This window comes from Hipposideros armiger, unplaced genomic scaffold (assembly GCF_001890085.2).
Source record: "Hipposideros armiger isolate ML-2016 unplaced genomic scaffold, ASM189008v1 scaffold_69, whole genome shotgun sequence".
Taxonomy (NCBI): domain Eukaryota; kingdom Metazoa; phylum Chordata; class Mammalia; order Chiroptera; family Hipposideridae; genus Hipposideros; species Hipposideros armiger.
In genome coordinates this window covers 922841-935931 of record NW_017731419.1, presented here as the reverse complement: position 1 = coordinate 935931, position 13091 = coordinate 922841, and the positions used below count along the sequence as shown (strand labels likewise).

The 13091-nt window shown below is 49.8% G+C and overlaps 1 protein-coding gene and 1 long non-coding RNA gene across 6 annotated transcripts; one reads left to right on the top strand and one right to left on the bottom strand.

Annotated features, from left to right (window-relative positions):
- The first annotated feature begins 4679 nt into the window (after positions 1-4679).
- LOC109382748 (uncharacterized) lies at positions 4680-6546 on the top strand. Of its 2 annotated transcripts, none has more exons than XR_002123976.1 (3): positions 4680-5287; positions 5371-5511; positions 6203-6546. It is a non-coding gene; the product is annotated as an uncharacterized LOC109382748 (long non-coding RNA). The 2 variants fall into 2 exon arrangements; XR_002123975.1 differs by lacking the exon at positions 6203-6546 and adding an exon at positions 5968-6054 and having other exon boundaries at positions 4686-5287.
- On the bottom strand, positions 5840-11436 carry LOC109382744 (interferon alpha-inducible protein 27-like protein 2). Of its 4 annotated transcripts, XM_019642473.1 has the most exons (7): positions 11327-11436; positions 10755-10835; positions 10431-10569; positions 8596-8724; positions 7782-7811; positions 6553-6714; positions 5840-6057 (listed from the first exon to the last, which is right to left on the bottom strand). In XM_019642473.1, exons 3-7 carry the CDS (start codon positions 10537-10539, stop codon positions 5984-5986), a joined length of 504 nt encoding a protein of 167 aa, XP_019498018.1. In that variant the 5' UTR covers positions 10540-10569; positions 10755-10835; positions 11327-11436; the 3' UTR covers positions 5840-5983. The 4 variants fall into 4 exon arrangements, with proteins under 4 accessions (XP_019498018.1, XP_019498019.1, XP_019498017.1 ...); XM_019642474.1 differs by lacking the exon at positions 10431-10569; XM_019642472.1 differs by lacking the exon at positions 10755-10835 and having other exon boundaries at positions 11327-11435.
- Positions 11437-13091: the final 1655 nt, after the last annotated feature.

Below are 13091 nucleotides of genomic sequence, written 5' to 3'. Positions count from 1 at the left end.
GGTGAAGCAATGTCCTCCACAACTAGACTGAAGGACAAAACAATAGCAACTTGTCTGTTTCCCTTCCCCAATTCCCCAATGCTGTTCCCCTCCCCCAATTCCCCAATACAATCTTGAAAAAAACCCACAAAACTATTCCTAGTTTTCAGTTGCATATTGTATTATCTTACATCTAAACTTAAATGAATGCAAGCAACTGATTCATTACATCTTCTGGTATAACAGTGCTTGAGCATGTACGTATTGAAATGTCCCCTTTTTTATTGTAAATAACTTTTATTTCTCTTCACAGTGTGGGCAGCACATTGTGTGTAACGAGATAGTATTATATATGAATTCCATTTCAGGATAGGACAAGTAGAAATTATTAAAAGTATTTTTAAACTTCACAAAAAATGTGCAACCCTGGACCCACATTTCTGATACTGCTGTGCTGTGTACTGGGATTGGAAAATTAAGTACATGGGTGACAGGTGAAGTGAGGAATGTTTCTCCCTACTGGAGTAGAAATTAACAGAAAAGAAAGAAAGAAGAGGAGGTGGCTGGAATAGCTCACGTGGTGAGGGATTAGTGTTGGAGACATCTTTGTGAACTCATGTTTAGCTCAACATCGATACAGGTGGTTACAAACAGAGAAATATAGATATGTGTATATACGTGTGTTAGTCTCGATACATCTGTGTCCTTGCTCTGTAGCTGAGAGAGGCCTAGACGCAATAACACCCCAGTAGCAATGAGCACACCTAGCATGCAGATGTTGAGGTCAAATGCCATGCTCTAATAAAAGGAAACAGGACTCCAGTTCTAGGGCCAGGACATGAAATAGACGAAATGAGCCTGGAGCAGCATATAGTGCCAGAAAGTAAGGAAGTGCTAAACGCGTGTGTGCGCGCGTGCGCGCGCGCGCGCGCGCACACACACACACACACACACACACACACACACACACATACACGATGGGGGAGAGGAGGAGTGTCAAAGAGACACAGGAACCACCTGAAAGACTTGTAATGGCCAAAGCTGGAAAAACTTGAGCAACGAATTATCGTACTTTGCTGTTTGTAATGTGCACCCAGGTTCTAGGGGAAAAAATCTTTTGTTTTAATTTTTTAATTCAAAATTTTGTTTACATTTAGGTACTTGTTTTTGTATTATAAAGAAATTTTACTATTTATTGTTTAACATATTAAGGTACAAGAAATTTTATGTATTAAATAATTATAAAAACAAAAGAACAGACACAAGGTACAAAAATTTTATGTACCGGTAACAAATTTACAATAGTTACACATCATAGAAGGCCAAGAACTCTTCATCATTGCAAGTTCCTTTTAAGTTCAACAAAACCGATTATTGTATTCCAGGGTATTATTTTGCATACGGATATCATTATTGATTTCTAGAGTTACACTTTTAACTCAAAAACATAAATAAAATAATTAAAAACATTTATATAGATATGGAATTAGTACTACCCATGTATAATGTGCATCCTTATTTTTCCATCACAGATATGGGCCCAAAAAGTGTGCATTCGACACAGCAAAATATGGTAATTAAAGTAGTACTCTTGGATTATAAACCAAAGTATAAAATAAATATCAGTGAGTCCATACTGACATAAACAAACAATTAACTAAATAAATAGGAGAGAAGAGTTTATTTGAAATGGGGACTGCTGCTAAAAACTGCAACAGTTTATTTCACCCATCCCCCCAACAGAGGCAGGAAAACAGATAGGCAGATAGGGACAGGACCACAGTGGACAATACAGGCATAAGTAACGGTGGACGATACAGGCATAAGTAACCCCAGAAAAACAACTTCAAGGCCAGAAAAGCAACTTCAAAAGTAGCTGGAAAAAAAAATACGAAAAAGAGAACTAGGCGGATAACCAAACTGCAGAACTGCAGAATCCACTAAAACTCACAGTCCAGGTGCAGGTGTCCAATCACGCTACAGCACAATGTTTCAATGTTTCAAGGATAACAGGCTCAAGGACATATAGTCCCTAGTGTACCCTAGCTCGGGGGCATACCACTGTCAGAGAGCTGCTCTTTCGTGCTTTACAGTACACCTGTGCACTGCTTCAAACCTTGCCTCTCCAACCCTCGTTTCCACTATTCGGTGACTGCGAGATCACAATCCCGGGAAAAACACATGGATCCCTTATCACCACCACCACCACCAATTAGAGCCAAACTGAAGATATATGCCAGGGAGCACGATCTCAAATGCTCTAGAGAGTAACAATTTGGCAGTCAAGACAGGACCCATTAATGAGTGAGATTTTACTGTGGACACCTGAGGCTCCATCCTACCAACCTCTGAGGGACAGTGTGGAAAAGCCTCTAAGTTGTTTTAACTGAGGGACGTTCACCCCTCAACTAAAACCCATCATTGGCTAAGGGCTTTCTGGAGGGACCAACACCTGATACTTGGAGCCTTCCTTGTAGGCTTTATACGTATGGTCCTGGGAGAGAGTTGTAGGTGCTGCTACTGGTACCTGCTGCAGGTGCTGGAAACTCTCGTTTTTATTAAGCTCCTGGTGTCTCCTGGCCTAGAGGCCCAAGCTCACCAAAAATAAACCTCCAGTCATCTGTCGGAGGTGGGTACGTGGGGATCTGCCTGCTTCCTAAACAGACTTCCAACCAGCCCTCTTGCTGCCAGTTCACCAATGCTAAACTCCAGAAATTCATGCTACTCCAGTGGCTGGGCCTCTGGGGGTCCTACAGGGCACAGTTGCCACTTTTTCCCCTTCACCACTGACAGCTTATGATGAAGCTTTCTTGGGACTGCAGAGTATAACCACATGTCCACGTGATTTGTGGCTCCTAAAACTGTGTTTCTGCCATCTTCTCTCCCCTTCTCTTCATTTATGCAGTTTAAGCCTCCTTTTAGTTTTTCGCTGTGATTTTAGTGGTGTATTGAAAAGGAACAGGTGAATCCTCTTTTTTGGACTGATTTCTCTGTTGCTTGCAATCAAAAGATTCCCTACTGCATTCATGAGACTGGATATTTGCTTGTTGTTAAAAGAGGCCTCTTTGCTGAAACAAGAGAAGTTTCTTCCTCTATTATTCAGTCACATAAAGTCTCAGCCAGGACTGCTTTGGCAGACCAGACTCCTGCCATCTTGTTGCTCTGCCTCCCTTCAGGTGCTGCTGTCATCTGCAGGGTGACAGATGGTCACTCCCTGCCTGCAACCAAGCCTGTGGGGAGGGGCCGATGAGCAGAGGTGGGCCCACCTACTCCTGTCAACTGCACACCCAGAGAGATGCAGGCTTCATCTCTGCTCACCTCTCATTGACCAGAACCCAGTCCCCGGAAGAACATCTAGCTGCCAAAGGGGCTGGAATGCAGTGCTTTCTGGGGAATGATGCAACTGACAGAGAATCAGAGCCCTCTTCATATGAGCCAGAGGTAAAAACTATACAGGACGTGACTTCTAGTGGCCTCTGCCATGCTGATGAAGACACCTGTCTGGATAGGACGCCATCCTAGATTGCCACAATGAGAGTTCGCATCTGCCTCCCTGTGCCAGAGCACCGTGAGCAGTGAGCGTGCCTGTCTTCCCTGCCACTGGGGGCTCCTGAGGGCAGGCTGGGACCCTGGAATCCCACAGGGGCAGGAACCAAAGTCCTCGGGAGTCCACTGAAGCCAAGAATTTCAGGAACGCTGGGGCTGCCAGCGTATGTTCAGCCAGCTCCCAACTGAACAACCCTCAGCCTGATAAAAGGAGAGGGGGTATCAAGGTGATACTAGTTGTTCTATTCCTGTGTAACAGATTATCACAAATTTAGCAGCTTAAAATAATACCCATGTATTGTCTTATTGTTGTAGGTCGGAAGTCCAGATGGGCTTGACTGAGTTCTCTGCTTAGGGTCTCATAAGGCCAAAATCAAGGTTGCAGTCAGACTGGGCTTTCATTTGGAGGCTGTGGTAAGAACCTTTAAATCCCCCACTTGCTTCAAACCTCTGACTTCCTCTTCTGTGATGAGCAGAGAACACTCTGCTTTGAAAGGCCTTGGGTGATTAGGTGAGAGCCACCTGCAAAATCTCCCTCTCAGCATATAACTTTACATAACGACAGGCGTGCGAGCTCATCATAGTCACAGGACCCACCCACACCCCAAGTGGGGGAAGTGTATATAAGGGGAAGGGTCACAGGGTGACATGCTTAGAATTCTGCCTGCTACAGAGGCCAAACCTAAGGGCCAGAGGTAGAGAAGTAGGTCAGGGCCAGAAGCCCAGAAGTGGGGGGCTACAGACTCAATGTCAGAAGAGAAACAGGCCCTCTGGGAACTGGGAGGCCTCACCTTCATGAGTGGAGTGTGGAAGGAAGTCAGGGCACAGAGTCCAGGAAAATGGCTGCTCTGGGGGGAGCTTTGCACAGCTGTGTGCTGGCCTCAGCAGGGAGGGAGCCTGCCTGTCCATCCTTCCGGGTCCAGGTCAGACCCAAGCGCCCTCCTCGTGGGGAACTTGGACTTCTAGTTAAGGCAGGGCTTTTATCTTCAGCTCCAAGGAAGGCCTTTGGAAGCTCTAATGAGCGCCTTGAAGCTGGAGGCATAGTTTTGAGGATGTGTACATTTGGGGGGCGGTGGTGGGGGGTAGACGACGTCCACAGCTTTTATCAGAATTGCCAAGGCATCAAAGAAAGGAGATTAAGAAAAAGAATCAAGTATTGAATTAATTAATATCCCAAGGGGTTTATTCTTATGTCTGGGTAACAACCATGCTTCATTGACCCAACTGGGAGCCTTGAGGACACAGAAGAGATGTCCAGCTTTCTTGAACAATCCACTAGGCTCACAAGTTTGGTTCTTGTCAGAAACTGAGAGCCTGTCAGGCTGCTGACAGCACCTAGGACACTGTATACAGGAGTGTCAGGTGTGTGATTGGGTCACTGTCATGTTGAAAACCCTTCATTGCCTCTCCAAAACCATCAGGAAGAAGTCCAAGCTCCCCTTTCCCGACATGCTGGCTATGGGCTGAATATTTGTGCCACCCTCTCCCACGCAAAGTTCACATGTTTAAATGCTAACGCCACAAGGTGATGGTGTTAGGAGGTGGGACCTTTGGGAGGTGCTTAGATGATGAGGGTGGAGCCTTCATGACGGGGGTTAATGCCCTTTTAAAGAGATCCCCAGAGAGCTCTGTTGCTCCTTCTGTCCTGGGAGGGAGACACAGCCAGAAGGTGGCTCTCCCGGAAGCAGGCTCTCACCGGACACCTAATTTGCTAGTGCCTTGATCTTTGACTTCCAGAGCTGGGAGAAATCAATTGTTGTTTGTAAGCCACCCAATCTTGCCAATTTTTCTTATAGCAGCTCAGCTAGACAAAGACACTGCTGTTACATGCCTTCCTCTGGGCAGGGGAGGGAGGGAGTACGCAGGGCCGGAGCAGTGACATGGCTCACGGAGCAGAGCCTATGCCAGGCCACGCAGGAAAAGCCACTGGATACGTAGAGGCCGGCCGGAGTGGAGTGAGGGTGCAAGTGAGGCTCCAGCTTTGAGGTAAGTGGCTCCAAAAAGGATGCCCTTCTGCCCCTCTTCCTGACTCTGCCCAGGCACTGAACCAACACCCATCCTGGCTGGGATCTCTGAGGTCATTTAGATCAACAACCCATTTAGACAGGGGCAAGCCCAGGCCCAGAGAGCTCACCTGACCCGGGTCACAGGAGGAGTCGGAAGCTGGGCAGGGGCAGCTTCCTGTGTTCCCATTTAGGCTCCCTCCAGCTTACTGTAACCCAACACCCTGTGGCTCTGTGACCACATGGTTGGAAGGAGAAGAGAGCCTTCCCCCACCTCAACTGCAAGCAAGAAGGAAAGGACCTGGGAGGGGTTGTGACAACTCATTTTTATTCTTTATTGTCCTCTGGGGTTGCAGTGCTGGGCACATTGTCACCCCGGGACTGGTCCTCACTGCATCAGGCTGGTGGGCAGGGTCCCACCAGGTTCTCTTCTCTGCAGTGGCAGTGACAGGGAGCTATACCACGAGGGACACAAGGGACCCAGCAGAGGCCAGGATGACTTTGGATGACAGGGACAGTCCAGCCGCTCCTGGGGGAGAAGAAGAGTGTGAGCAGAGAGGGACAGCTCTGTGGGACAGAGCCATGAGGCCAGAGACCCCAGGGCCTCTCAGGAGGGCCTGAGACCCACACACCCTCCCATCCCCAGGACCCTCCTCTGTTTCCCCACACCCCAGGAACTCCGTTTCGGGAGGGCTGCGACAGGCAGCTCCCCAGTGGCATGGACTCCAGTGGCTCAACCGAGAGCTAGAAGCTGCCTCGCTCTTCCGGGATGAAGACTGAGCCCCAGGTAGAGTGGAAACGCCCCAAGTAACCCAGGAAACTGGCTCTAGGTAGAGTCTACCTGAACGCAGCATACCCCAGGCCAAGCATCCTTTCCTCTCTGAGAAACCCAGAGAAAGAACATGGAGGGTGAGATACAGGCACAGAGAGACTGAGGATCACTGGGGCTAAGACCTGGGCTGTATCCTCTGAGACGCTTGTCTTTCTCCTTACCCTGCACAACAGCGGCACTGGGGACACTTACCCACAGACTGCAGAGTAGCCACCAGGCTGCCGGCGGCAACCCCACCCCCGTTGGCCACGGCAGCGGCTGACATCATCTTGGCCGCTACGGAGGAGGCTGCGATTCCTGCTCCAGTGAAGCCCATGGCACCCAGCACCACCGGCACAGAGCCCACAGCCACAGCTGTCAGGGGAGAGGTTCCGGGTCAAGGGGAGAGCTCAGGGCAATGCCCCCCCACACACACACACATGCACACACAGTTGGTCAAGCTTGGGGGACTTCAGGGGGGTTGAAGGGGGTGGACTCTGAACCTGAGAGACGCTAGGCATGGCTAGCAGTCCCAGGACAAGGGGAGCACAACTACGTGGGGAAAGCAGAGGGAAGCTGTGGGTCGCTGGGGACAGGGCTCTGGTCTGCAGCAGGACCTTCCTTGGGAAAGTCCTACGTCCTCTGGGTCTTTTTCTGCATTAGTTTTCTGCAAGATGCTGGAACTAGGGCGTGGCTTGTAGACTTCTGATCTTTGCTGAGAAGATCTTCAATGCACTCAATCTTACTCACCCAGCAGACTGGCATCAAGCAAGGAGCACATTCTGAGTTCTGTTTGAATCCCATCTCTGAGGCTCCATGGCATCACCACAGAGCCATCGGAAGCCCCTAGACCCAGGGTCACTGAGCTGATGGCATCTCTTTATTACCCCTCTTACGCTCCAACTCTGCGCAGTCTCATCCTGTGTAACCCTCATAACTCTTAATTATTATTATTATTTTTTTTTTTTAGCTGAGCCATCCTGCTACCTGTTGGCAGCTCAGCAGCTGCTCAGCTCGGGCTGGACTCGAACCGCTGTTGCTCAGAGCTCAAACTCTTAAGCGAGCTCTTAACCAACTGAGCCACTCGGCCGGCCCAACCCTCATAACTCTTAATGGGCAACATTGGTCCATTTTTCAGGGGAGGAAAGAAAAGTTCAGAGTTCAAAGACATGTTGAAGGTCACACAGCCAGGGCTCTGCAAAGAGGAGATTAGACCCTGCCAGGGCTGCCTGCACACCAGAGTTTTCATGACACTCCTTGTTTCAAGCCCCCTCTTTCTTATTTCCAGCTCCTTGTTTCCTGCTCACCTCCACCATTTCATCTCCTTCCCGACCATCTATGCAAGGCCTGGGGCAAACCTGGGCATGCACAAGGCCACTTGCCCCCAAGTCCCAGGGCCCAGGGGCAGATGGGACTTGAGTCCCTTCCCTAAACAGACTCACCTCCTCCGATCACAGCTGCAGCAGTCTTGGCTGGAAACCAACAGAACATGGTGTGAGTGGATCCACACTGGCCTCCCCTTCACTCCCTGGGCAACGGCCCACCTCTGGGGAAGGGGCTGCCCCAACGTTGGAAACACAGGAAGGAATGGGCCCTGCCTGACATGCCCTAGGCCCCACCCCGTGGCTTCACTCTGAGAAGTGGGATTTTCTGACAAGGCAGACCCCATGGCCCTGAGCTTGGCAAGGATTGCTGCAGAGGCAAATGACCTGTCCTGGGTGGATGTGCATGCCTTGGCCTAAAGTTATTTGGAGATGGGGTTTGAGTTCCTTCTTCGTCCAAGTTCAGTCATCATATACAGGTTTTTGTTCTGTCTGCTAATTGGTTGGTTGGTTTGGGGATTCTGAGGAGATCAGAAGCCATCTTTTTCTTTCTCTCTGTGTTCCAACCAGGTTTGGTTAAACTAAAAACAACTAAAACCCTACAGATGGGGGAGGAAGGCAAGCCACTGCAGCACCCCTTCTCAGGGAGTTGGAGCCCTTGGTGTGGTAAGTTAGGGCATAGTGGCTGATTGGGGCAGGGAGAGGCGAAGGGGATGGAGTCATGCTCTCTGAGCCAGGATGGTAGCTAATCTGAAAATAGGGTCAATGTTTGCTTAGTGCGGGATTATATGACTTTCTCCTAAGTACAGAAAAAGCTCTTCAGACAGCAAAAATCCTCATGTAGACAGAATGTGCTTCATTTGCACGAGGTGGCTAAAGTCAGGCAAGGACTGTCGAATGCTTGAAGGGGTGCGTGTGGCCCAAGGCCAGTTACCTCCAACTGGGGAAGCAGCCAAGGCCACAGCAGGGGATTCCAGTAGAGAAGAGACACTCAGTGTCCCCAGCATGGATCCCAAGGTAGATGCAGCCGAGCCCAGGGCAGCACTGGATGGCAGGGTGAGTCCTGAGCAAGAACACAGGGTGAGCAGAGGTGAGAAGTCCAGCAGTGATCAGGGGCCCCGTTCCCTTGCCCCATTCCACACTATGCTCTCTGTGCTGGTGGACGGGGGAGGACGCCTGGGTGTCCACCCAGGGGAGAGAAGGGTCAGTGGTGGTGTCTGCACATACAATCACTTTGTAGCAGGTGGAAGCAGGATTAGATGCTCCCCTAGCAACACTGATGAATCTCAAAAACAGAGTTGTTTGTGCGGAAAAAAAAAGCAACAGAAGGAGATATGCACTCCTCTGTATGTAAATCAAAACACAAGCAAACACAAAACACCCATATTGCAAAAATATATATGAAAAACAGATGCCCACTAAACATATTAGAAAGGCCGACTGAGGAAAGGGGAATGGGAGCAAGAGGGAAGCTAATAAACAAATAAAACTGGAGAGAGGGCTAACAGGAACCAACAGAGAGAATAGACCAAAACTGAAGATTTTTGTTCAAATCAATGCTCTGGATCTGAGATCCAACATTACAAACTGCACCGCAAGGCTGGTTGTGTTACTGGGAGCGAGGATTTTCCTAGGTTCTTATCTTCTTGAAAGAAAGAATTGGGTCAAGAGACAGGAGTCAAGCCAGCAGCAGACAGCAAAGTTTGTTTGCAAAGCAAGTTTGCTCCAAGGCTCCTCCAAGCATGGAGCAGGCTGACCCGAGAGTGGGGAGCAGCCCAATCTCTCTGGGACCCTGACCTTCTGTGCTATATTGGGCTATCATCCGCCTCCCCCTTTCCTGTGTCTCTCCTTCTTCTGCACCTCTGCTCAGCCTCGTGTGTTTGCACTAGCCCGAGGCTCTGTTCTGGCTCCTCACTTCAGTGGGTTTGAAACAGGATTCTGATGAGGCCACTGGGTTACCTGTGGGGGCTCCTAATTCCTCCTACTGCTGTTATCTACCTTCCTTCCTACACTATCAGTTGGATGCACAGGCAAAAACGTAAAGCAGGTGAATTCTGGTGGTGAAACAGGGGAAATGAGAGCCAGAGAGCAGGACCCAGCCTCAGGTCCCCTCAGTCTGGGTGACAGGAGACCCGGGCCCAGCGGGGAGGGGGCCCAGGCCCCCTGAGCCAGGTCCTGCCTCCCTCTGGCCCTTGTCATGTAAGGGTGACACTGTATTTTCCATATTGAGATAGAAACCTCTAGTGTAATTAAATTTAACTGTGTCATTTAACTTGAGACGTTTTGAAAGTTTCTTTCCTTTGTGTCCCTTTCTTCCTATCAAACCTTAATGACTCTATTTAGTCTATATTTACTGTGCATGTCAGCTTCAGCATGTTTACTCCAGACCAGCTTCAATGGCTCTGTTTACTCCGGGCCATGCCCACCCGCACCCCCCACCCCGCCTTTTCCTTTCGTTCTGCTTCTTCTTATGTGCCTATGAAACCTCTTCATCATGTTGGGAGTCCCCCATTCTCCCAGAATGCTGGCTTTTTTAATAAACCTGCTTTTCTTTCCACCAACCTCTTCTCACACGTTTTGGCTTCCGCGGACCTTGCACAAGGTAACACTCAGAGAGAGAGTCAGGACAGACACTCGGGGGAGGACAGGGCAGCGAGAGAGGCTGCAGGTGATGCCACCCCTCCTCCCCACAGGACCCTGAGAAGGACCCTGTGCCCTACCTCCTCAGCCACCTTCTTGTCCCCCACCAGCCCTCCCAGGAACACTCACCCACAGACGACAGTCCGGCCAGCACACTGCCGGACGCTGCCCCGCCAATTTTGGCCAGGCTCACTGATGAAACTATTGGGGCGATGTTAGAGACTAAGAAGGCTTCCATGGTGCACAGAGTAGCCCAGCAGAGACAAATCTGCAGGAAGGGTAGAGCTTTGTTGAGTGTGGGGGCACCAGAACTGTGGGTTCCTATACTGCCTTGAAAACCCCCAAGGCGCTCCACTGGGAATAGAGAGGCTCCTCTGAGCGTGTGGGGGCAGGAGGTCTGGAAAGGATGCAGGTGTGGGTGTTGGCATTACGGAAGGACTCATGTTCGCGGACCTGGGCTGCTTCTTTCCTCTTCAAACACCAGCACCAACTCCTTAGATATTTCAGGAACTTCCTTAAATCTCCAAGGAGCAACTTAAAAGACACCAGAATTAGGAAACCAGACCAATTCTGGTTTTAAGGCATATACCACGGTAGGGTTGCTCTGGGTTCCTGCTCTTATGCAATCTCCTCACTAACACAATGAGAAAGGTGAGATTACTATCCTCATTTTATAGATTAGGACACACTGCCTGGCATGGAGGTGGTCAGTGATTCACCTGAGGTCACAAGGCTTTGTGTGTCAAAGTGAGACCCAACCCAGAGCCAGCTGCTTCCAAAGCTTGGGCTTGCAGTGGCTCTGACCTGGTTCCTCCTAGACCTCTTACCCTTGCCTATCTCACCCCACCCAGGCATGGAGAAGGCTCACTGTCTCAGAGTCCCAGACTAACCTTATCTGATGGTAGCCCCGCCCCCATGAGAAACAAAAGAGCATTCTGCTAATGGCTCCACAAGGGTCTCCCCTCCACTCCCTGAGGTTGGGGCCCCTGGAAGGAGCAGCCCCTGCCCACCCCTCCATGTCTTACCCAGAGAAGAGGGTCTTCCGAAAATGCAGATCTGACCTTGGGGACTTAAGTTTTGATGATTCTGGAAATGAGGCTCTGGAGCTTGAGAGCAGCTCCGCCTCAGGGGGGCAAGCAGCCAACAAAATAGGTTTCATTTTTCAAGAAAATGAAACTACAGCCTGCTTTTCCGTTCCCAGCCAAGGAGGAAATCTAGTTAGAGTTGGGGTTGGCCACTGTGGGTTAATATATGATGCTGTCGTTGAAGTCGGGGACTGCATAATAAAGATCATAAGAAATCTGATCAGTTATATAAGAAAGGGATAAATATTCATTTCTTTTTTTTTTTTTTAATTTTTTTTTTTAAAGATTTTATTGGGGAATTGGGGGAAGGGGAACAGACAAGTGGCTGTCCTTTTGTTCTTCAGTCTAGTTGTGGAGGATGTTGCTTCACTGGCCCAAGCTGGCACCATCATTTTGCTCTTCCTGGGCGAGGCAGATCAGTCGCCGGCTTCTGGACGCCGCTCACTGCGGCTGCTGGCCGCTCACGCTGGCTGCCGGCTACACACAGTAGCTTATGGCAGCCCACTGCAGCAGGGGACTGCAGCCCACGCCGTCGCCAGCGACCCAAGGCAGCCCAGCTCCAGGTTGAGCTGTTGTTCAGCATATTAGCTGTAGAGGGCAGTGTCACTGGCCCTCATACGTGGGATCCGAACCGGGGCCCTCTGGCATCCCAAGCCAGTTCTTAACCAACGCGCCACTCGGCCGGCCCTAAATATTCATTTCTAATGGAGACAAGAAGGTGGTTTGCAGAATAACATTAATCCTTGCAGTAGCCAGTTGTTCGGAGACTCAAAAATCTATACGGAAGGCGCAATGTGCCAGACACAGGTGCGGGCACGGAGTTAGAGCAGGGAGCACACTAGACCAAAACGTGTGTCCTCGTGGCGTTTACAAGCTAGTGGGGATAAAAGAAGACAAATAACTGAACGTATAGCATGTGATTTGAAGAAGTACGAAAGCAAAAGGAGGTACAAGAATGAGCCAGGTAGAATTAGGGGGGGAACTCGTTCCAGGTAGAAGGAACAGAGACGGCGAAGAGCCCAGGTGTGAGAGGAAGAGGGTGGAGGCCAGTGTGGCTACAGCAGGTGACCAAGGGAGGGAACCGCTGATGTCAGAAGTTACCAGGGAGCCAGGCCATGTGAGGCTTCACAAGCCACGGCAAGGACTGGAACTTGTGCTTGAAGCGAAGCGAAATGAGAAGCCCTGCTGGGTCTGGACGCAGAGAAATGACATGATCAGGTTCACGATGACGGCTGCCTTGAGGATAGACGGAATAGAAATTTCTGAAATGTAAATATTCAACATGGCTCGTGTGACAAACATGTTATTTTCATTCTTACGCTACGCTCTGAGAGCGAGCTATAGCCCTGTTCAGGAATCCACACCCCCGGCTACTTTGAACACCAGACAATCTGCTAACGAAGCAGGACTTTTGATGTGTGTGTTTGTGTGCGCCGGGATCGTGGTCTCGCAGCACTGAAGGATGGAGACATGGACCAGAGAGGTCAAGTTTGCAGCAGAGAATAGTTTATTAGAGCAGAAAGTAACAGCTCTCTCAAAACGGAGGGGGTCCTGAATGGAGTGACCCTTAGTGAGAGTAAAGGATTTGTTTTTATACCTTTTGTATCTCTGGGGAGATGAGTTGGTTGGCACCTTTTGGCACTATTCTCAGATTTATTCAGCCGGAAGGGGGTGTTTCTCCAAACAGACTAATTGCTTCAGAGCT

Bases quoted from the DNA above. Each gene is read 5' to 3' on its own strand.
- LOC109382744 (XM_019642473.1), bottom strand. From the start codon at position 10,539: ATGGAAGCCTTCTTAGTCTCTAACATCGCCCCAATAGTTTCATCAGTG. The intron at 8,725-10,430 runs GTGAGTGTTCCT...GTTCTTGCTCAG, and splicing joins GGCCGGACTGTCGTCTGTGG to GACTCACCCTGCCATCCAGT. The intron at 6,058-6,552 runs GTAAGTGTCCCC...CTTCTCCCCCAG, and splicing joins GGCTACTCTGCAGTCTGTGG to GAGCGGCTGGACTGTCCCTG.